The sequence below is a fragment of the Clupea harengus genome, chromosome 4, assembly GCF_900700415.2.
Source record: "Clupea harengus chromosome 4, Ch_v2.0.2, whole genome shotgun sequence".
In the NCBI taxonomy this organism is placed as follows: Eukaryota; Metazoa; Chordata; class Actinopteri; order Clupeiformes; family Clupeidae; genus Clupea; species Clupea harengus.
The window spans coordinates 14,270,511-14,294,092 of record NC_045155.1 but is presented as its reverse complement, the minus strand read 5'-3'; the positions used below and the strand labels follow the sequence as shown (position 1 = coordinate 14,294,092).

The following is a 23,582-nucleotide window of genomic DNA, read 5'->3' as shown; positions in this document are numbered from 1 at the left end:
ACCATTACAGTTGCACAAAAAACATGAGTCACCTGAGAAGGGGGTATAGTGCGTGGTGCCAGGTTCATGCCAATTGACGGGTGACCAGGAAACTGGGGATGGTAGCCCCGCATCTCCCGGTACATTGCTGAATACTCTGGCATGGAAGTGGCGCCACCAGGATGCACAAGTTGGACACCCTGAGGTGACATCATGACAGAAACAGGAGGATGCCCAATAATTCTACTCTCTGTATGAGGTGAAGGTGGCATCTTGACTTCGAGACCTTTTGGGGTTTCCTTTCCTGACGGTGGTACAGCCTTACCAGGGGGAGTTTTAGAAGCAGTTGCAGAGATGTGTGTGGAGGAGGTCATTGAGGCCTCTGGAGTACGAGACTTATGCAAGTCCACAGATTGGTGTTCACTTAACTGATGGTGCATAAGGATTCGTACATCCCTAGAGGCCATATTGTACTGATCTAGACGTAGTCCACCATGATGCAACCCTCTATAGTCACCTGGGACCACCATGACATCTGGCTGAAGGTGGGAGGGAGCAGGTCTTCGCAGTCCCTGATGAAAGTGTCTCAATTCCTCCTCATTAGCTCCACTTCCTGTTCCTGATCCAGGAGGACCTGCGTGTGCCTGCAATACTATGTCCCTGATTGCTGCTGGCTGAGGTGTAGTGGACCGCTGCTGAGCCCCAGACCGAGGAGACGCCAGTGACTCTGCACGCATCCCATAGCTTATTCCAGAGAGAGGAGGAGTGTGGAGTCTAACATCTCCCTGAGAATGATGACCCATTGGTACTGACTGGGAAATATTGTGAGTAGGCATTATAACAGACTGTTCTTGGTGATGCATATTGGAGACATACTGAGAGATGGGGCCGTTTGGGCCTAAAACCACTGAGGAACCAATAGGAGAGAGGGAGCTACCAGGATGGCACATTTTGGGGAAAGGTGAAGGTGAGTGGCCAGATGTCCGGGGAGAGTGAGGTTCTTGCTTAGGGTGTTGAACTGATCTGTCAGTAGGAGTTGTGGGGCTTGAAACCCTGGGGTTACCAGACAAAGAGGAGTGGTGTGAGCTCAAGACTGGACTCAGGTTGGAGGACTGTATCAGCTTACTTGCCTCACCTTTCATGGTCATGGAGTCTCCTCCAGGCCCTTTCTTCGCATGATGCTGCATCATTACTTGATTGTACATTAGAACTTGAGGATTGTTACCTGACTGCTGGAACATTTTGACAGGACCACCTTGGGAACCACTGTGGTATAATGATTCAGACTTCTCAGAGCTAGGGCTTCCGTGGTTAATAGAGATAACAGGCTGAGTATTATACGTCTGGCCAGTTAATAACATCCCCGTATGTCCATAACCTGTGGGGGTCTGGGATCCTTTTGGAGTAGAGGGGTGTGATGGAGTGACAGACTCCTGTTTAATCTGGGATTTAGATACTGACTGCTGAAATTCAATGTCAACAGCACTGGCTGGAGGGATCTGGCTAATTTTGGCACTGATCCGTTGAGGTCCTTCAGTCTTTTGTCCTGAGTAGCTCAACACCACCACACCCTCTGAAGTATTCACCCTTAATCCAGGGTTTGGGCCTGCATTGTAAATTGGGTTATCTACTACTGGCCGACCTACACTGCTTCCCTCTTCTGCTACGGTCAATCCAGAGTAACGTGGTAAACTATTTTCATTCATACTAGCTCTGTACTTCTGCTTGGGCAATGACATTCCAGCACTGCGGTTACTGAGAGAGATATGAGGAGTCTCATCAGAATCAAAGGGGGTAATCCGACTAATAACTGAGGTAGCAGAAGAAATCACTGAATTCACCATCTTCTCACTGAAAATGCGCTGATTCTCTTGGGGTTTAGATGGGGCGGGGTGCGGGAGCATGGCATGTGGTGTATGAGGCGCGGGCCTATCTTCCGAAATAGAGGGTTTCACTGGTAAGGGGTCTGATGAATTCTCATTCTCAGACACACGAGGTTCCACTAATGTAGTCGTGAGAACCATGCTAGGGACAGAGGTACTGTTTGAAGCTGATACGTATTTAGGCTCCATTAGGATCTTGCGTAAAGTGCTAGAGTTGGGATCAATGTCAGATGCCTTAGTATCAGGGGGTAAGGGTGGGTTCCCTGATACACTTCCAATACCTGGAACAGGTGCTGTGGGTGGTGTTGCTATTACTTGTGGGGTAGGTGTGGATAAAGCTGAGGCCCCCTCAGATCTGTTCAGCCAAGTTGGTGATGAGATTGCCATTTTGGCAGGGCGTACAGGTGGTACATTCAATCGGGTTGGAGATGGGGTGAGAGCAGGGGCAATGGGGTCAGTGGGTGGTGGTGGCTGTAATTTAAAATGTGCAGGACTACTACTGCCTGAATGAAAAGCCGATTCTTGTGGTTCAGGTTGCTCTACAGCAGGTTGCTCAGCCTCTTTTGGGGTGTCAAGAGTTACTGTTGATTTAACATCATGTTTACAGGCAGCTGCTGCAGTGACAACAGCTGGTACTGTTGCTGCTGTAGTAACTGCCTTTGGGTTAACAGTTTTCATGTCTTCAGGAATCGACTCTGGTAGCTTTACTGTTGTTGGCTCAGCTTCCGAAACAGGCTCTTCAACCACCTCTCCTTTCTTGCATGCAGTAGACTTTCGACCTCTAGACTTCTTTGGAGTTTTCGGTCTGGCTTTTCCTGCTTTCTTTTGTGTTCCTACAAGCTGAGATTCTCCCTGGTTTGAAGATTCAGTGTTTATTACTACAGACGCCTTGGGATCCGTGACGATACCACTTTCTGAATCTGTGTTCATGACGTTACTGAAAGCCATTGGAGGCTCAGGTTCCACTGCTCCACTGGATATTGGCAAGATTACTGGTACTGGTGTGGGGAGCTGGAGAGGGTAGGATGAGGTTGCAGTGAATGCATCTGTATCTGCAGAGATATCCTCAGCAGTAATTGAATCAATTGCTGCAGCAAGTTCTGTTTCACTGGCAGGATTAGCAGGCTTTTCTTCTTCCACTTCATTTTCTTCTTCCACTGGAACTGGCGGTGAGAGGGCTGGGGGTTCTGCAGGTGGTTCTTTGTAAGCTGGGAGAGGCGTTTCTACAGTAAAGTTAGAAATATTCTCAACTGCCCTTTCAAGCTCCATTTGACGAGCCAGGAGAGCTGCAGTAGGGTCAATTGGGGTCTCAGGATCAGTTTCCTCATCTTTTTCATCTGGACTAAGGTCATCCACCTCCTTAAGGTAATCTGGTGTTGTGGTGTCTTCTTTCTGAGGCATTTCAGGTTTTGTTTTCTTCACAGAGTCTTGAAATGGTTCAGGCTCATCTTCCCCTGAGCGAAGGACACCTATTACATCATCCACACTTAAATGAATCACAAGATTTTTCAGACTAAGTGACTTGTCCTCACCTCCTGTTTTAGAGCTACGCGTCAGTCTTGGTGGTTTTGTCTTACAACCTTTTTCAACTGGTTTCCGTTTCTCAATAGATACATCCAGTTTGTCTTCCTCATCCTCTTCAGATTTCTTTTCAGCGGTTTCTGTAGATTCATTCCCTTTATACGTTTTCTGGATTTTAGTTTGTTGTTTGGCATCCTCTGATAACTTTCTTGTCAATTCTTGGGACTCTTCACTTGATTTAGTTTGGGATTCTGAGGCTACAATTTCATCAGCTTCACACTTGTCAAACAGGATGTCCACTTTTTCAGGCGTTTTTTCAACCTTGCCTGTTTTTCTACTTTGTGTACTCCTGGGGGGTGAGGTCTGGGTTTTCTGAGTCCTGGGAGAACGCCAACCCTCTGCCACTTTAGAAATGTCACTGCCACCAGACTCTTTGCTGTCAGTGCCTTCTCCCTCAGACATTTTAGGCTGGTCTTCCTTCACGGGTGACACATCTTCAACTCTTCCCACTTTACGAGTCTTAGGACGACCTCTTTTGCCAGTAGTGGGAGTAGAATCTTGCTGAACCGAGTCTTTATCAGCACCACGCTTTCGTGTAGAGCGGGGAGACTCAACCAAATCTTTTCCGGGTTGTTGCACAACCTCACCCTCAGATAGTGTAGCATAAACAGAGCGCACATTACGCCGGCGCCTGCCTCTGACTCCATCTGACTCAGACCCTTGCTCTGTATCTGTAGAGTGAATGGGTGATTTTGCTCTAGTTTTAGAATCAACATTGCCCTTTACAACTTCTCCTCTTGGAGATGATGCTCTTTTTAACTTTTCTCTGTCAATTCGCTCACTTTTGCGAGTGACTGGCTTCTCATTTCCTGCTGGCTGGCTGGGAGGAGGGGTTGGAGGTGCTGCTGGGGTGAGCTTAGATTTTTTGCTCTTGGGTTGTTTCCGTGCAGGAGGTGCTGCTTCTGTCTCAGCATCTGATATGGACACTGCCATCTCAAGAGGCGCATCTACATTCTTGGGTGAATCGCTGTCTAAGGGCAGTGATTTTTCAGGCTGAGATTCCTCCTTGAGGGCCTCTTGTATCCCCACAGGTTTGGGTGATAACTTTGCAGTCTGTGTGTCCTCAGCTGCTTCAGTTGCTGGTTCTAAAACACTCAGGGAGGCGCCAGGAGTGGGAGGCTTGACATCAATATAGGTGGAAGGTTCGACTGTCAAAGTACTAACAGGAGTTACTTTAGTTTCAAGTGGTTCCTGTTTAGGTTCCTCTTTTGCCTCTTCTTCTTTGCATACAGGGTCATCTGTTGAAATGCTAACAGTTGGAGGAATCTGATACTTTTCCATTTGCTTAGATTGGGAAGGTGAAATTTCAGCTGCATCTACCATATCCTCATCCTTTATCTGAGGGACTGCAAACTTTGTTATGGAAAACAACACATCTGATTTATCCTGTAGGTTATAATCTAGTTGAGAAGTCTCCTTTGATGGGGCATGGACTGCTAATAACGGAGCTGAGACGGGACTTATCGGTTTAATGGCTTGTGTAGACTCATCCACTTTGGGGAATTGCTCCTGGTTCCCTTCTTTTGCCTTGTCATCCTCATCTCCGTCGGGCACACTAGCTCTCTCCTCGTGGGCCCTGTGATCTCGGCCCTTCTGCTGCTGTAACTCTAAAAAACGACTGTGAAAAAGCACAATTGGCTCTTGCGTACCATCTTCAACTCCAGTCCCTATATGTCCCTCAGTGCCACTCAATTGGCCTGCAAGTCTACCTGCACCATATTCAAGATCCTGTTCTTTGCGTTCAAGATGCTGCAAACGACGTGAATCCTGTTCAAATATGGAGCTGCGAAGGAAGCGAGAAACAAAAAGCTCTTGTCGTTCATGGTCCTCGGTCTTGGGCATCTCCTTTTTATCATCCAATTTGCCCTCAGAGTCTTGTTTAAACTTCCTTTTATACCAAGAGGGAATAGGTCGTGGTGTTGGCTCAACCCTCTCCTTGTCTGAACTGTTGCGGAGAGTAGTTAACCGGGTCTCATGACCTAAAAATGACCAATTGTCCTCTCTTGAGGAGGAGAGAGACTTTGCACGTTCCAATAGAGCCTTGGTGTCTGGTGTTATAGTCTTATCCAGGGCAAACTCATAAAACTTATTCTTTTCAAGTGAGCCAGATAGTTTGATATCCAAATGTCTGTCTTCTCGTTCCCTCTGCAAATATGAGAGTGAGGTGTTCGATTTGGGTGAGAGATGTTTATTGTCACTGTCATCGTCTGAGTCTGACTGAACCTCTCCTGGCTCTAGCTCACGAACAGGTCGTTTACGGATTCCATCCCGCTTAACAATGCTACTTGGGAAAGTCATGTCCATGCGTAGGGTGTCCTGTTTCATTCTGCTCTCCCAGCGTATCTCTTCTTCAGCACTTTGAGAACCTGACCTTGGTTTGGAATGCTCTGTTTGAGCAGAAAGCATTTTCCCAGTGGAAGAGTCCAAACTGTATTTCAAAACATCTAAGCGAGTGCTGGCCTTATCCTCTGCTTTGAGGGAGTCTTTGGAGTCTTTACTGGACATCATGTGTGGAGAATCTGCATTGACCTCTTCCTCACCATATGTTAAGTGTCTTGCTGGGGCTACATTGGTTGAATCCTTGTCAGAATCTTCACTAGCTGATCTAGAGCTTCTGTAGTTACGCTCTTGTTTTGAATTAAATTCAAAGTCAAGTGTCTCTAGTTTTTTACGCTTGCTGGGTGGAGAAACATTGCTGACATCCAGTGGTGGCTTTCCCACTTCATGAACTAGACTCCGCCGCTCCAAATCTTCTGAATCTACACCAACAGGGCTTTCAGATTTATCTGACTTGTCATACTCTTGCAGCTGCTTCTGAAGTCGGCGGTTTTGTTCCATTTGTTTTCTGCAGCTTTGGGAATGGTCTATGTCCATAGATAGTCGGACATCATGCACGGTTATGCTTTTCTCAACAGGGTAATCTTGGTTGCTAATATGCAGGTGTTCTTTTTCTCTGAACTGTTCTTGATCTTGGCTTCCATCGTCAGAGGATGGCCTACTAATACTAGGATGACTCTGACATTTCAAACCAAAACTTCCCAGCTTCTGACTAGAGACATCTAGAGCGTCCATTGACTCTTCATTTGGTTCTCCAAGGCGAGACTGCAGATCAAGGCTAAGACCTGAGTCCATACCAAGTGCTGCACACTCAGACTCGTCTCTGTCTGTAGGACTACTGCAAACAGTTACCAGCCTTTCTAATTTAGTTTTTCGATGCTCTCTCTTATAGCCATCCTTCCCTTGTAGTTTCTTATCACCGTCTGAGTCTTTTGACAGAGCACCGTCGACTGGCCTCTTCAGGGAAAGTCTACCCTCCTCCTCCTCCTCCTCCTCACTGATCCTTTTAAGCCTATCAGTTTTTACAGTTGCCTCCTCAAAACGTTTCTTTCGTGCAGCTAAACGGTCAACATCTACAGAGGAATTGGTACCCTCAAGTGCAGGCTCAGACTTCAAGTATTTTTTAGCTTTTATTTTCCCATCCTTCTCCACCAATTCAACCTGACTTGCCAAGCCCTTCTCTTTGGGTACTTTTACATGCCTGAGAATTTCTCCCTTTTGAAGTTCCATCCGGGTGGAGAAAACCCTCTGTTCTGCTGCAGGAACAGGAGGTGGAGGGGGAGACCTAACAGTGTCAGTTGAAACTTTCAGTCTTGGTTTCTCTGTGACTGCATGAGGGAATGAATCCAGAACTTTGCCCTCCTTTTCTTTAACTCGCGTTAGCTGCACTACACATGGTGGTAAATCCAAACGTCCTTTGTTCTCTTTCTCTTTACCAAGAAATCTGCTGCCCTTGGCTCTTGGGCCACCATCTGGGCTGCCATCCCTGTCAGGTTCAGGGTCAGGGTCTGTCTCTGAAGATGGCACACTAGAAGAAGGCAGTTTCAGCTTCCTCAACTTTTGTTTCTCACTTCGATCTTTGTCAGACTTTTCCTTTCTGACAGAACGCTTCTCCTTCTCTACTACGCTGAGTCGCTCAGTGTCAAATAATGGCTTCTCCTTGTCAGCTTTCTCCGTCTTATTGTACCGATCCGGCCTCTTTTCGAAACGTGGTGGTGAAAGAGAACTGCAGCTGCCACTTCTCTCTGATGACCGACTATATATGGGATGTTCAGAATCGCTCGGTAGACGATCAGAGGGTGAGGGTGAAGCTGTGGGGCTTGCTGGGCGTCGGGGGAGAGATGGGCTTTGGCTGTGCTCCATAGTCCTGCGGCCATGGTCACGTTCACGGTCTGTCTCAAATCGCTCTCTCTCCCTCTCCCGTTCCCGTAAATAGTTGTATTTGCGTATATCCTGATCATAAGGGTCCCGGTAATCTCTGTATTCACGGGGGTCCTCATAGTAGCGTGGCTCATAGTAGTCCGTCTGGTAGGGATCCCACTCTGCATAGAGTTCCCGGCCTCTAGCAGCATACTTGCGCCGAGGATCCTCTGTGTAGGTGCCAGGTGTTCGCACATTTTCATAGTATGCCCGCTCAGCAGAGAACTCAGTATATGGCGGCCTGCGCTCATCTCTGCAAGCAGAAATACACACATGTTGTTTTGGAACTTAAGAAAACACATTAAATATTACACATATTTGGGTGAATCAGTCATGACTGACGTTACAAATTGGATTGTTTTGTGACAAGTATTATTGTATAGCTACCATGGTGTTTATTATTAAGTTTCAAGTTTTATGGCTAATTACACTTAGCACTTTCTTGGCAAGGAAAAAATATAAATTTGTCTATTGCTGAAGTACAAGTTTGTAGTGTGGCTGATGTTACAAAAAATGGACATGCAAAATGTATAGTCAACTTCGATTCAAATTGTCTTCAAACTATTGGAAGTAAAAAACACCATCTAGCACAATTTAAAGACTATATCACAGTATTACACAGAGAGTAATAATTAAGGAAAATGGTTGTTTTCCAGTAATTACATAAACATAGTGTGACTGAAGCTACAACTTGTACAACTTGTTAGTAGTTACAATATATTTTTTTATTTGGTCCATGTCCACCTATGTATAGATTTGCCCATATTAAACACATATTAAATATCTGTAAACTGTTTTACTCACCGTCTTTCAGGTACAACGTCATAAAAGTCTCTAATGTCCTGCCCCGAGGCTTGCATTGAATGGGTGAAAGCCATTTGACTTTCCTGATTGGCAAAATCCACCTATGTATATAAAAAAAAAGAAAGTTGAATCAATAGCTGAAATATCCGTTATACGTTAGCATCACAGTTACATGACAAACTATCAGTGTACGCAGTTAAGATTTCAGTTTATACAACATGTGTAGCAATATGCATATTTATGTAACTTCACTTCATTTGTACCTTAATTTTATTGCCCCCAATCTTCCACCCCTTGGTTTCTTTGACAGCGGCCTGCGCACATTCAATGTTGTTGTAAAGGATGAGAGCCATCCCTTTTAATCTATCAAACACAACCTGCAAGAAAAAAGTCCAGATATAGAGCAGCTTCTCTCTTTTTGGTAGTTCATCATACTCTTTAACCATAAACTGAATCTGACACTGAAGTAGGAAAGAACGACTGCTTTACCTTCACTACATGTCCATATCTACAAAAGTGACGTGTGAGGTACTGCTCTGTGATGCTGGATGCGAGACCATCCAACCATACGCATGTGGTAGGCATACTTTTCCCAAAGCCCAACTGCAAGCAAGAGACAAATCATAGTAAATACATAAAGAATAAGCCCAGAGCTAACAAGAAGCAGTCAAGCACACAAGCTGTCACACTTACTACAGTATGCTTCTATTTCTCTCACCTTTAATCTGTTATTGCCAAGATATTCTCCATCCATCTTCTTTATGGCTTTACAGACACTGGCAATATCACAGTACTGCAGAAAAGCATACTGAGGTGCACCATTGACTTTCTTGATATCAATGTCCTGTTGAACAAAAAAACACAAAAGTGATTACATGCAATTGACACAATACATATAAAAACTCTGAAAAGATTTTGGTTTCTTAGTTCACTGACATTTCCACCCTCAAGATTACATCAACATCAACATACCACTATCTCTCCAAATCGCTGGAAGATGTTGAGTAGATCGTGGTAACTGGTTGTCTTCTCCAAGTTCCCGATGAACAGTGTCCTTGTAGCTTTTGGGTGAAATTCGTCTATTCGCTCATCTAGAGGCCTGAACTCATTCTCGCTCTCAGTCTCTGTTTATGAGGGAGGGATCAGTCCATCAGATGTTGAACATGAATACAAGCATTCAAAAATAGAGGCCAAAACAGAGGGTTTTACTCATTAACTTACCAGGACCATTCCAGGCGGTGACCTCAATTTGCATGCCAAAAAACAGCTTCCCTTTAGATGCACTGAAAGCCTTTTCTTGGTCCTCCTGCTGGCGGAAAAAGACAAGGCCGTAGCGCTCCTCTGTCGCTCCATGGATTTGCACTGAGGTGACTTTCCCGTGCTTTTTGAACTCGTGGAATAGACCATCCTTCAAGCTTGTGTCTACAGAAATTATATTATACCAAACTTAGTACACCTATTTCACCAATTAAATACTAATGAAGGATTGCATATGACTTTACATCTGTGGTGGCATAAAGTTAAAATGAGTGCAGGTAGAAAAGGTAGTACAGCAAAATGTCAAAAGGACTAAGTCAATGTACAAATCCCAGGTGCAGGATAAGGTAAATCCAAAAACTACTGACTTTGTGTGCAGACTTTTTACAGTACAGCATAATGTGAAATGCTGATCTCACCTGTTGAGCGAACAGGAAGATTTTGGACCTTTATGCCAAAGCTTTTCCGAGGCTCATCCTTGTCGAGGCAGGGCAGTGGCGTTGCAGAGGGGGCGGGGACTGCAGCTGATTGAACAGACCGTGCTGGGGACTCGTCGCTAGAACTACTGCTGGACTCACTGAATGAAAAAAACAGACAGAAAGCAAAAATTAAAACAGATGACCTTACATGCACTACCAGATGTAACCTTATGGTGGCACTGCTGTCTCAGACATAGCATATGGGATCAAATGGGGATTCTACGCATTTAAAAAATATCGTCTTCTTGTATACATTAAGAAAACCCCAACATCAAGCTGTTCTATGTGTTTCACAGTCTGATCGATGATTTCAAAACACATAATACTTTTGCTTGAAAATACATTCACAATTTAGGAAACTGAAGTTTACTGGTATTTCATTTAATTTGTTTTGCTCCTTTGATACATGAGCAGAGTAACTGCAAACTAATGAGTGTACTGCCTGTATGGAAGCACGACTGAGAGGGAAAGGCAATACATACGCCTAGACATTTAAAAAAGAGTTTGAATGGACTAAGAACATTCAGTATGTCTGTATCAATGGTCTAGTCTAGAAGCAGGATCCAGGAGTTGAAAATCTAGGCTACAGAGAGACACAAAGACAATTTGCCATATGGTCTCAAAAGTCTGCAATTCTGAAAACAACAGCCGAAGAACGGTCCTGTTTTGAACGAAAACTAAAATCTGCTAAGCGCCATTTCTGACATTTTTTTCTAACCATATACAAAGACATTACAAAACCATGCCAGGCATGCACTCATTACAAACAATTCAGTTGAATTCACTAATATAAATAACTGCTATCCACTAGTTCTACAGGCAAAAGTAAAACTGTAATTAAACAAATGCAAACTGCACACACCACTCTGAAGTGCACCAAATGTGAATGCCCCCTAATTTCTAACCCTTTACTAAAGTAGTCGAAAAGCTTTAAAAAGAAATCCAACCCCCAATATACAGATTAATTCCTCCTGGCTTTATTCCTGCTCTAGCTCTCTAGCTGGTTAGCTACGTTAGCCACAAGAGTTGCTACAGCAGGTATCCTAGTAACCAATTAGACATGAGTTCTTAGTCTTATTTTGAAATTAGCCGCTTTGAAGGCAACAACATCTTTAAAAGGGGGACGAGGCAAACAACACTACAATAGTGTAGGTTGTGTAAAAGGTCAATTAGAATAATGGGTCTTAGTGTTCAGTGTGTAGTATTGTCCTTCAGTATTTAGCACACTGCTCTAAAACTGCTTTGATGAGGTTTGACTTGCCGTGAGGCATGTTGCATGTTTGGCTGACCCCAAGTTCACTAAATTGCTACATTCAAATCAAGGGTGGGGGGAGGGGCAGATGAACATGCAGGGTCAGGTCCACCACTACAAACACACGGGGCACGCGCTGTGCTTAAGGCACCAAGTGTAGCAAACAAATACATACAAATCATTTTTAAAATATAGTTATAATCTACTTTTTAGACTACTACCCCATTAAACCAATATATATTTGATAATCGATTCCGCCTTTACATTTGACAAACAGGTCAACGCAAGTAGTTAAAGCCGGCTTCTTCCAACTTCCCACCATTGCCAAAATCAAGTCTTTCCTGTCACCCAAAGATCCTGAGAAGGTCATCCACGCCTTCATATCCTCCCGGCTAGACTACTGTAATTCCTTGTATACTGGAATAAGCCTACAACTGGTCAAGAACACCGCTGCCAGGCTCCTGACGGGTACCCGGAAGAGGGACCATATTAGCCCGATCCTGACCTCTCTCCACTGGCTTTCAGTGCGGTTCAGGATTGATTTTAAGGTTCTCCTGTTTGTTTTTAAAGCCCTGAAAGGGCAGGCCCCTTCTTATATCTCAGACCTCTTAACCCCTTATTCCACCGCCAGGTCCCTCAGGTCGGTCCATCAGGTGCACTGTGTACAGTATATAGATGCTTGTGAGTGTTGTGTTTGTTTCTATTATTATTTGAATCTATATTTTATTGTGATTGCCTACTCTGATTGTACAGCACTTTGGTCGATGTGAGTTGTTTTTAAATGTGCTTTATAAATACATTTGACTTGACAAGATAGGCTATTCAATATATACAGTATTTGACCGAAATAATAACATGGTGACTATATGAAGGCTATTGGCTACAGTTTACAAAAGTCATGGTGTAAAGGCAACCAAAGTTTAGCTAGCTAATGTTAGAAAGCTTAACATCTTATAAGCTAGATTTAATGTTACTTACAAGCCAAGTCTATGAGGCAAAAAGCTAATGCAAGCAGCAATTGTGAGTGATTGCTTATTGGGGGCCCACTGTCTTAAACAACTTTCTCAGAGTAAACCACACACTCAGTAACGTTATTGCTGCTAGCATAAGCTTTTTGCCTTGCAGAGTTACAATAAGGTGGGTGCTGTTTGAGGGTGAAAAAACGGAACGAGAACCCTGAACAACTACTGGTCAAATGAAGTATGGCAGTGCTCTTACAGTCGCCTGCATGAGATGTGAGCCGAACCCAAATGTCTTACATTGACAATACACCATTAAACAACAAGCTACATCATCATAACCCATTTTATTGAATATTTAAAACAAAGATTGTAAGCATGAGAAAAATAGGTTATTCGCAATTTCAACCAGAATATCTGTATAGCCTGTAAGGTATAAGTCTAATTTATTTATTTGCCTTTGTTGTTTGCATTCATATTATTTTTTAATAAATATCATAATCATATTTATGGGGGTGGGAAGGAGGACACCACAAAGCAATTCTGCTTAGGGCACCCACATGGCCAGCAGAGGCCTCATGCAGAGTGTCACTCATGGAAACGTAAGTGCTAGTGAAGGCTAGTGAAGGTCAGCTTGCTAATTAGCTACAACAGAATTCTTGTAACAGCCAGCTGCATGAGTCCAAAGTCCCTTCATAGCCACTTGACACACCCTCACAGTAAAGGCTATACTGCCAGAGACATCCCCAACATTGCCTGCACTGGGTTACACTTGAACTGCAACTGAACTACACGGTTTAGTACCCCTAATGAGGAAGAAATGAAGTCCTGTCATAAGTTATACAAAATAAACAAATAAACAAAACATTAATGGGAGCTTAGATCATTATGAAATTAACAAGCATAAAAGCACAGTGGCACAAACACGTAATACACAGACCCAAGTTACAGACACTGTATTATCCCTATTAGCCTATCTGACATTTTATGATGTTGGGTTGCTGGGCTATGTTTAGACTGTCCCAGTTTTCCTGGATCACACACGTTGCTCTTTGTCCCTGCATCAGGGTAGCAACAATTTTGCCAACCCATACGTTCTTGCAGATTTTTGTCAGCAATGTCTGCTAAAAGGATATTTTTAGTGGCGTTCTAAGATGTGATATTTGGTCAACTACTGAAAAAAAAAGTAGATTCCTTGAATGCATAGCAATACTGACCTCCAAATGTCTTCAGAGTACCACTGTTGTTGTGAATCAGATTTATTTTTAATTTTCAATAACAAAGACTACATAGGCCTTCTGCACCTTTAAAAGGGGTTGGGTGCTTTTTAATCGCTCAATAAAATAAGTCAATAAAATGTTTTTCCAATATTGCTTGACAACAGACAACTGCCTGAAAACAGACAGAACATACACTCTTTGTAACGCCATGGCAGATAGATCCGGCTGATATGATGGTTGCTTTGACATTCATTTCATCACAGGGCAAGGAAAATATTTCTGGATCTCTCCAGCAATCTAGCCTATCAAGTGCAGAAAACTGAACATCCCTTCCTTCCCCGACTAGGCTAAATTCTACCAGAAAATATTTCTTGGGTTGTGTGTGTGTGTGTGTGTGTGTGTGTGTGTGTGTGTGTGTGTGTGTGTGTGTGTGAGACAGAGAGAACGAGGGAGGGAGGATAACAAAAGGCGAGAGAGAGAAATATAAGCTGCTATTTAATACACTGAGATCTCTCCGCTTAACTCCCATGACACTCATCCATTTAAGACTGTTTACATCGATGCTCTCACCCTTCTGCCTCTCTCTCGCTCTCTCTGTCTCTCTTTCACACACACACACATGGCGTCTCTCACAGTCTCTCTCCAGGAAGTGCTGCGCACAGAGGCTGGTCTGTGGGAGTGGGCAGAGAGCCAGCAGTGGCTAGAAATTTCCAGTTCCAACTGGATCTGACGGGGGTGGGGGAACTCACACCCACATTACAGAGGTGGCCAGTGAGAAAAATAAATAAATAAATAAATAAATAAAATACACCAATCGTCTCTTAAAACCCTTTGAACGTGTACAGGAGTGGGGGTCCTGGAGAAGCATATCAAGCTCATAATGCTATGTCCGCAATATGTTCAAAATGTATTGACATGGTCAAAAAATTGATTTGCTGTATTTAGATCCAATACCAATTGATGACCGTCATCTACCTGAGAAAATCATCCCTTTTCATCCATTTTCTGCGCACTGATTCTAGCATATCAATTACAAAATATAAACATAAAACAAGGACAAAAAAAGATTTAAGAGGACAAGCTGTGTCACATAAATAATATCAACACGACTAACACAGTCCTTTTCTGCATTATAAGGATATTTGGTCACATCCACTAGTGTATGTATCAAGTGTATGTATTATTGTACATCGTACAGACATCCATACAATCATTTAAACACAAATATTTTCAATATCATAACTTATATATAGTGCAGTCTGAAATCTTCTCTGAAGCACTTCACAAATGCTCAATTTAACCCTTTGATGCATGCAATCACACCCAATGACTGTAAACCACATTTACAGTCGTTTTACAGTCACTTTACAGTCACAGTATCCAGGAGTCCCTCCAACACATGGCTGCATTAAAAAAAATGTGCTTATATAGATTAGTGGATCAATTTTAAACCTGCAAAAGGGGAGGAATTACAACCAAGTTAATAGTATTCTAAAAATCGAACATCAGCTGTGCTAGCTGGCTAACTAACTTCACGAGACAAGTCTTCATCATCCAGAGAGCCATCGAGCCACCGCTTCAGATGCTCGAGCATTATCAATGTGTTCCCATGTCAAGCAAGGACAGATCTGCAGATGCTGCGGTTCTTTCCCTGTTCCAGGGGGTCCAGAACTATACATCAGACATACTCGCCCAGGAGTGTGTGTGTGGGTTTTTTTCCCGTGTGTGTGTGTGTCTGAGAGGGAGGGAGCCATTGGAGAGATCGAGAGAAGCGGAAGCATTTATGAAGTGCTTTACAAGTCTCCTGCTGGAGGCTTTAAAAAAATGACATGACAACATGTACTCTATGTTCGTGATAGTAATTTACTATATCCCACTGCAGAGCAAACCGTGAAACATTGAATATATTCGAAATATCGGCCACCCCTATGTGTGCTTGCCTGTACAAATGGTAGCCCGATATTACATGTTGGCAATTCAAATATGCTACAATTCAAATCTTGCAACACCTGCAGCTGTCTTTTACTGATTTTTGCTCAGAAATATGTTCTCAGGACTCTCAGGACTGTTCTATTTGACTATGTTAATGTGGTCGTAGTCATCACTGAAACGTATGCTTATGGATTTCTGATTGCCAGTCTATATGAAAAAAAAAAAAATGAAAAAAAAAAAAAATGAAAAAAAAAATAAGGCACTCGAGGAGTGCTGACCTCAGTCAATGCCAAATGCTGTATGCCGTATTGTGCAAACTGTGAAAAGTGAAAGTCATTGCATGGATCTGCAAAGTGATTTGGTTTCGATCCAATTGAATGGGTTCTCCCTTGGCCCATGCCACAACTTTCCACCAAGTGGCATGAAAATTGGGCCAGTAGTTTTTGCGTAGTCCTGCTTACAAGCAGACAGATCGCGGGAACCAAAAACATAACCTCCTTGGCAGAGGTAAAAATAAAAAAAGGAACGAATCTTGAACAGCCATATCAGATTCGACTGACAAAATTCGACTTTGACAAACGGTATGGAAATCTTTTGAAACAGCAATGGATGTGTGAGATTGCTGTAGTTTTACTGACATCACCATACTGTATGGATACACTGGAAAAATGCAAGTCCGCAGCAGGACTGGTAAGGATCTGAAGCTTTATTGGTGACTGACACGACATCTGACATGAACTCTCTCAGGTGCCTGTCCTCAGGACAAGATGCACACTTTCATTACTTTACTGGCTTTTTTCTGTGTTGGATTGTCATTAGTCGAATAATCTTCACTTAACATAAACTCCAGTGCGAATGGGACTTGATATCAAAAGAGTAATCATGGTCTAACCCAAATAACAGGTTTTTATACAGCGTCACACCAAAACACAGAGAAGTCGAAATGGTCCCATAATTATTTCAACACAAGTAGTGCTCTGACATTCATCCTATTGATATGAGAGTCCCGAAAAGGAAGCTACTTTGGAAAACTCGACACATAACTGAGGTATTATGGACATCTGAAGACATCTGAAGACAGACAGACAGACACAGACAGACAGACAGACAGACAGACAGACAGACAGACAGACAGACAGACAATACATCTGTGTGCTTCGTTGGAACTTTTCGAACCTCTACCCTCCCACAGAGAATGATTTCTGGTATTTAGCCTAATATCTTTTGTGATAGACTACGTCATGCTAATACTATAGCAACTGAAGGAGATGAATAGTCGTTGATGCCTCAACATGGGTGCAGACAAGAAAGTTAGAAACTGTAGTGTTGCAAACGAGATAAGAGCAGAGTGCAAAGTCCTTCATATATTACATTATCCAGCCACCCTAAATCCCACCACTGCAATAGGAAGCATGTTAATCAACTCCTAAGATTTTGAAATCTCTCCACTTTTCTTTGGAAATAATAAGACTCACTGCTTCTTCATATTAGCACAACAACTGCTTAATGTGGAATGGATTAAGTTAAATGCTCAGTATCCAAATAATGAGGTCACAGCTCTTATTTTACCCATGCTCCCACAAAAATGTTGGCCACAGGCCAGCAGTGATTCTTCTAGACTACACTTCTACAACACTGCCCTGTTCAAGACAAATACAATGTCCCAAGCAAAGGCCAATTTCTAGCCAGAAGGTATTCCATTCTAACCTTCTACTAGCCTCAATACTACAAGCATGCAATTTTGATATGACCATTTCTGAAGCCCTTCAAATGCAAACACTACAAATATGGCAGCATCTGCATGTTGAATCAAATTTTACATGTTTGCAGGCATTAACAGCAATAATATCATTTACGTCTTCCATAACATAACAAATGTTATCTGTTTCATTTAGCCTACACAACTGACAACAAAATGCAGTGTGCCTGTAACAGTAATAGGGACATAATAATGAAGCTGATGTGTGGAATCCTGTGGAATCTTGCAGCCCATGAATGGGATAAAATGTCTTGACTTGTCAAAAGCTGTAGTAAAACATTAAAGGTGAGGTCTGCAATTCTAGGTTAGTAGGAAAAAAAATTCAAAAACACAACAACTCGGTTTTGGCTCTGTTAATGGGAAACAAACATAGTGGCTTGGGCCAAGCCACTACAGGAGCATGGAAGGTAGAGGTGTAATTTGATTGGCTGTTGAGCGCAAATATCAACGACCTTTCACCAGTGTCCAATGTAACATTCTCTCCCCCCCCCCCCACTGGCCTCCCAGGCCAGTAGATCAGTTTTACAGGCCTCTTGTACTTTTACCGGCTCCGGAAAAAAAAAGAGAAAGGGGAAAAAAAAAATAAAAAAAACCCTTTTCCATAAAACATTTCGCATACATTTTATTCATTCAAACAACAAATAACTGATTCATTTTCTTCTAAGAACATTTTAAAGATTTTAATAAAATTCTTTATATTATAAATTCGGTGAGACATGTGGATCTTTCACTGCAAGCTCCTTCTGTTTGCCTCATTGAGCCACCTCTTCACTACTGCCATGAAAACGTTTACGGGTAAAAGATGTTTAGGTGACCAGTGTCTACATCAACAGAGATTATTGTTTAAATGTTACATGAACAGAATAGAGGGTAAATGGCCCACTGTAGAACTTCTTTTAAGCACTCAAACTTTTGAGCTAGCTGACTGGCTTACCGTTAACGTTTTCAGACACAACAAACACTTTGTCATAACTCTACGATAGACAGGCTACATGTAACATTGGGCAGCTTTATCGTTTTGACATCAACTTAGTCGAGGCAAATAGACCCCTGTAGATCATCATTTAAGCACTCAAACTTTTGAAGTAGCGGACAGGCTAACTGCTAGCTAGCTTGCCAACTATGCACTGTGCCTCAACTGCACTTGCTACTAACAGGATGGTCAAACATGCTTGCTGTTTTCCACACGACACCCCCAGAGCTGAAAAGAGAAATTTGCAAGGTGTTTCGCTGTGCGCAAGCCGCCTAGCGTAAAGCCTATTTTCTGTAGTTATTGGTACCGTTGAAATACGATCCCCCTTGGTCGGCATTGAAGGCAAACTGAGCAGTATTGTTGCCATTGTTGCCTTCCTACACCCAGGTGTACTGTGCAGGAACCCCAAGGAACCCTTTCTTTCTTTTGGCATAATTTTTTAACTACTGGCTGGGGCGACACTTTTACTAGGTGAAAATATCTTTCAGGGAATCAAGGGGTTTACTTCAGCCAGTTAAAATCACAGGTGAACTGCCTTGTGACTGTCATTGGTGGAAACACAAACTGGCCTGAACGTGCCAGTGACCGGCCAATCAACTTACACAACATACTTTTTCACTGGCCTTGGGCCATTGTTTATGTTGAAACCTGCCTTTTGCCAAACAGAATTGCAAGCTGCGTCTTTAAGGTATGGAAAGGTACACCGCGCAATGCTTAATCTTGTCCATGTGAAATTCTGTCATGCTGCCGCCATAAATGATCAGTAGACACTGCAGCAAAGAGCAAAGACCACAGGAATGCACAACACATTTCAGAAGTCAGGGTAAACATGTCAAACACGCCACTACACAAGGAAGCAGCCATAACCAGAATGGAACATAATTCCACGTATTGCATGTGACTGATCAGGGTTAGTCACGAGTAAGTGAGTGATATTGAAACTTTTGTGGCGAGCACACCCACCTGCCACTGCTGCTGCTGCTGGTACTGCTGACAGAGTCGGAGCTGGAAGAGCGGCTGCGAGAACCCGACCCGCTGGGGGAGCGCGGGGCTCGCGACGCCTGACTGGAGAGCCTCTGTGGTGAGGGGTTGTGTGACTGCGAGGAGTGTGGCGAGCGGCTGCGGCTGTGGTGGTACGACCGGTCCGTCCGCCTGCCTCTGTCCTCCCGGTAAAGGTCCCGGTGCACCACGCTGGCCAAGGTGAAGGGCTCGCGAACGCCTCGCGCCTCGTAGCGAGTCTCTGCCGCGTCAAAGCGACTGGGGCTACGGCTGCGCGAGCCGTAGTAGCTGGGTGTGACTGCAACAGACGCCCCAACAGCCCCAACAACCCCAACCACTCCAGCTCCGGCAGCAGTGCTGCTGCCGCCACTGCTGCTGCTGCTGCTGCTGCTCCCTCCAGCCACGCCGCCGACCCCTCCGCTGCCTGGCCCCGAACTCCCTCCGCTGCTCCCGCTGGTAGAGGTCGAGCCACCCCCACCGCTGCTGAGGGAGCGGTCCCGTGGATCCCGGTAATAGTCCGATTCATAGTGCCGCTGGCGGTCAAAGCTGCTGCTGCTACTCCCGCTGCCCCCACCACGCTCATGGTGTCCATAGGCACTGTGATCGTATGCACGCTCCCGACCCTCGGCAGCCCTAGAGGGACAACAGGAGGGACAGAGGATGGCAGGGGGGGGGGAATGAGAGACAGGGGGGCGTTACTTCACACTGTGAAGTGCACAGAGTTACAGGGAATTGCATGCTTTTCATCAACAATCTGACATTCAGACAGGTCATAAGATCACGTGTTGCTTTCTTTCATACTACTTAGCCCACAAGCAACAGTTCAGTTTCTGAAAACACCAAGACAGCACTACAGTGATGCATCTCAGTAATAATTTTTTTTTAAATTAAAAAAATTGAAGCTACAATAAATAATGCTCTTAGCTTCTTTAAGTATTGTTTGTTTGCTAAAACAAAGCCTAATGGAGAAAACAGCTCTGGTCGGCATGACTGAGGTCATACATGTAACCGCATTTCACACTCCAAGTTACACAGGGTGAAATCACACTGGTATGCTAGTTGTAAGCTTTTCATCAGATATGAGCCAGTGACTTATGCTTAATAATTCAAGACTTCAGGATAAGACTTATGTTCACTTTTAGTCCTATTAAAACTTCCTTCCTCAGCGCGGTGTCAGATCTATACAGAATGAAATCAAATAGCTACCTCTGCATCACAGACAGTACTTATCAGTTCAATTTAAACTGCAGGTGGCCCTATTAATGTCAATGGACTTCCAACATCTACTAAATGTCGCCGCATTGCTTACTGACCTAGTCTTACAAAGCCAGATGTATATCCCAATATTACACAATACGTCTGGGGACAACTATTGTGGAATTTTTTTCTATGTGTGCAGAGGAATGATTAGGGTTCTTAGAGCCTTTGAAACAGCCTAAACTAATCCAACATCTCATGATGGCAAGGCTTGAAGTGGTGGAACGGCAAAGGTGAGAAGTGCTTTTGTCAAATTGCGGGAATTCCTCTGCTCTCAATACCACCATGAGTTGTCCCAAGACATGAACTTCCATTACTTCAGTGGTATTATTACGTCTGGCCCCGCAAGTCTATCACTGATGCACTAGAGGTGAAGAGCAAATCTATTTATGGCTATATATCTAAATTTATGGCAATATCTAAATGTGTGTACTTTGTTGAGCAGAAATTAATATAATTTCTGAAAAATAAAATCAGTTGCAGTTTAAGGTGTTTTTTTTTTTCTCTGAAAGACAAAGAATCCAAAGAAAAGAGGATGAAATCTGAAATTGTAAATGAGCAAACATTCATGCCATGCAAAGTGCGAAGTTTGGTGGGGTTTCAAAGCATCAGTTTTAGCCTTGAGAAAAAAAAAAACAATTCTGGAACAAATGGGCCCAACCTTGTGTCTTTCCTAAAACAGTGTTTGTGTACAAACAATATGTGGCAAGATCTACCTGAAAATGCCTCAAAGACTAGGCTAGTTGTAAACAGCAAAGCCACAAGCAGTGCATGTTGAGGTGAGGCTTCACTATGGCTCTCTACTGTGGGAAATTGCTGCTTTTGGAAAGTTATTCAGGCAATGGACATTACAGCGTGGGAACTCCACCCACAGACTGGTTGCCTAACATGACCCTACACTAAAAACATTCTTGAGGAAATGGACTGCGGGCGGCACAGGAAAAGCACACCTCTCAGCTTCGTACATGATACACTAGAACAGACTGAAGACATTTTTTTTTTCTCAACTATGTTGAGGTCTATTTAGCCAATGTTATCTGCCCCTTGCAATATGAGTTTGCCCATTTTATAAAGGCACTCTTGCTCAGGATACATTTGTACTAATTCCCTTTCAGAAATTTCCTTTTAAAAATGACATGAAAATAAAGGTTTTTGATGATTTTTTTAAAGAGCGAGTAATGCTACTTTATTTTGATACTACACCTTGCTGTTCACACAGAAAGACAATAATGACAAATAATGTGACTCCTGAATCTCTGTTAATGTAACTGAATAAGCACTGACATTTGATTTCACCTTCCCTATTGGTTTGCAATGCAGCGCTGTGTAACTTGAGTGTGATTAACCAATGGAACGCATTACAGATTCCACTCTCGTAGCTGCTACGGGGTCTGACAAACACACAGAGGTGACGCATTGCATCAGTACACTCACTCCTCAGCTCGGTTGCCTTCTCCTCCATTTATACGGAGCTATAACGCAATGTCACAGCTTTGCACGTTTAGGTTTCCAATAAACTGCTGCTGCTATTTTCCCATTCGGAAGTGGGAAAAAATACCACTGCCCCCCCTCAGAACCATTACTGACCAAGGAGAGCAGAAAGGCAAGGAGCCAGGGAGTGTGAGAACAAAGGTTTGGGGGTGGGGGGTGGGGGGGGACAGCAGAGTGGGGTTAAAAAAAGGCACATAACTGCAAATGCCAACAAGCTATCAAGACAGCCTGTTTTACCAGCTACTACTGTTAGTGGGAGACGTAGGAAAGAAGAGACAGAAAGAGATAGATGCAGTATGGAAAGAGAGAGATGGGGTGGGTAGGGGGAGGGTTAAAACTAGAGGTTAGAAAGGACAGCTAAAATACACAGGGCAGACATACCAACCTTTTTGGACAGCAGTAACTTGACCGACCTACAATTCCAAATACAATCTAGGGAGACAGAATTTTGTGAGCAAAAAAAAAAAGCGATTTAAAAAAATGTAGGATGTTACTGAAAAAGGTGGAAAAAGATATGGCGACGGTTGCAAGTAGTAATCCTTAGCTTGGAGGGGCTGGTAGGCTTTATCAAAAAGTTATCCCCAAAAATAAGTCTTCAAATGAAAAAATGAAGTCTGATAATAATATAAAGAATCCATGGTGGAGAGCTTGAGTAGGATTTCCTTTCTAAACGACGCCACTGGAGATTCTTAAAAATAAATAAATAAAAACGCCTAAATGAGCAGATGAAAGGCATTAAGTCCTCAAATAATAAATCCATATGGCATTCTTCATTACGCATAAGCTACTTCCACCTCCTTTTCAGCAAGTCCACAAGTAAAAGTCTCTGAAATATTACAGAAAAAATGTTGTGTGCATCCCGGTACATCCATATTAATGCTGACTAGATATTTGCACCACTGCATTCTTAACTAAATATAAATTAATTAAGTTTTAAAAAACATCCACAAGGTCGAGTTTCAGTCTTGTAGAAATCCACATGAAATGGACGATGATACCGCGCACACCACTCAATCCTACTGTCGTCATAATCCACAATACACCTACTTCAGAGCATATCCAACGACCAATATGTTCACCTTCAGTATATCATCATTGTTCCAAAAGGTCCCATCCTCCAGGTGACCATTCATGAGATTAGTCCACATATACTTGGTTGGTCGGCAGCAAGATGTGCAGTTCATCAAAAACAATCCATGGGTGGTTGAAGTTCTACATCCACTAATGGGAGCTGGGTAATCCTCTCAGAGTGAGACTGGTCATACTGTATCCAAACTTTGAAAGTCATCTTCAGCCCCAGCACAAAATAAAACCCTCCACGGGCATCTTCCAGCTTGTCGAAAAATAGTCCTCTGTCGATAACCTCCTCTACGTCCGCCATTAAGAGTTTGCAGTTATTTCCAGAGTGAGAACAAAAGCAAGAAAGAGCCTCAAACCAGAAATAAAACCAAATGAAAATGATTTTAAGAAGAGAAAAAAAAGGAAAACCAAAAGTTTTGC

The 23,582-nt window shown here is 43.3% G+C and overlaps 1 protein-coding gene across 1 annotated transcript in view; it reads right to left on the bottom strand.

The window, feature by feature from the left end:
* The window catches only part of spen (spen family transcriptional repressor), a 32,615-nt gene that overhangs the window by 3,360 nt on the left and 5,673 nt on the right, over positions 1-23,582 (bottom strand). The window contains exons 3-11 of the mRNA XM_031566352.2: positions 19,299-19,967; positions 10,181-10,338; positions 9,726-9,926; positions 9,477-9,628; positions 9,223-9,348; positions 8,994-9,107; positions 8,768-8,881; positions 8,505-8,605; positions 33-7,953 (exon numbers count right to left, since the gene is read on the bottom strand). Of these exons, the coding sequence (XP_031422212.1) occupies positions 33-7,953; positions 8,505-8,605; positions 8,768-8,881; positions 8,994-9,107; positions 9,223-9,348; positions 9,477-9,628; positions 9,726-9,926; positions 10,181-10,338; positions 19,299-19,967 (9,556 nt within the window). The remainder of the gene's footprint in view (positions 1-32; positions 7,954-8,504; positions 8,606-8,767; positions 8,882-8,993; positions 9,108-9,222; positions 9,349-9,476; positions 9,629-9,725; positions 9,927-10,180; positions 10,339-19,298; positions 19,968-23,582) is intronic.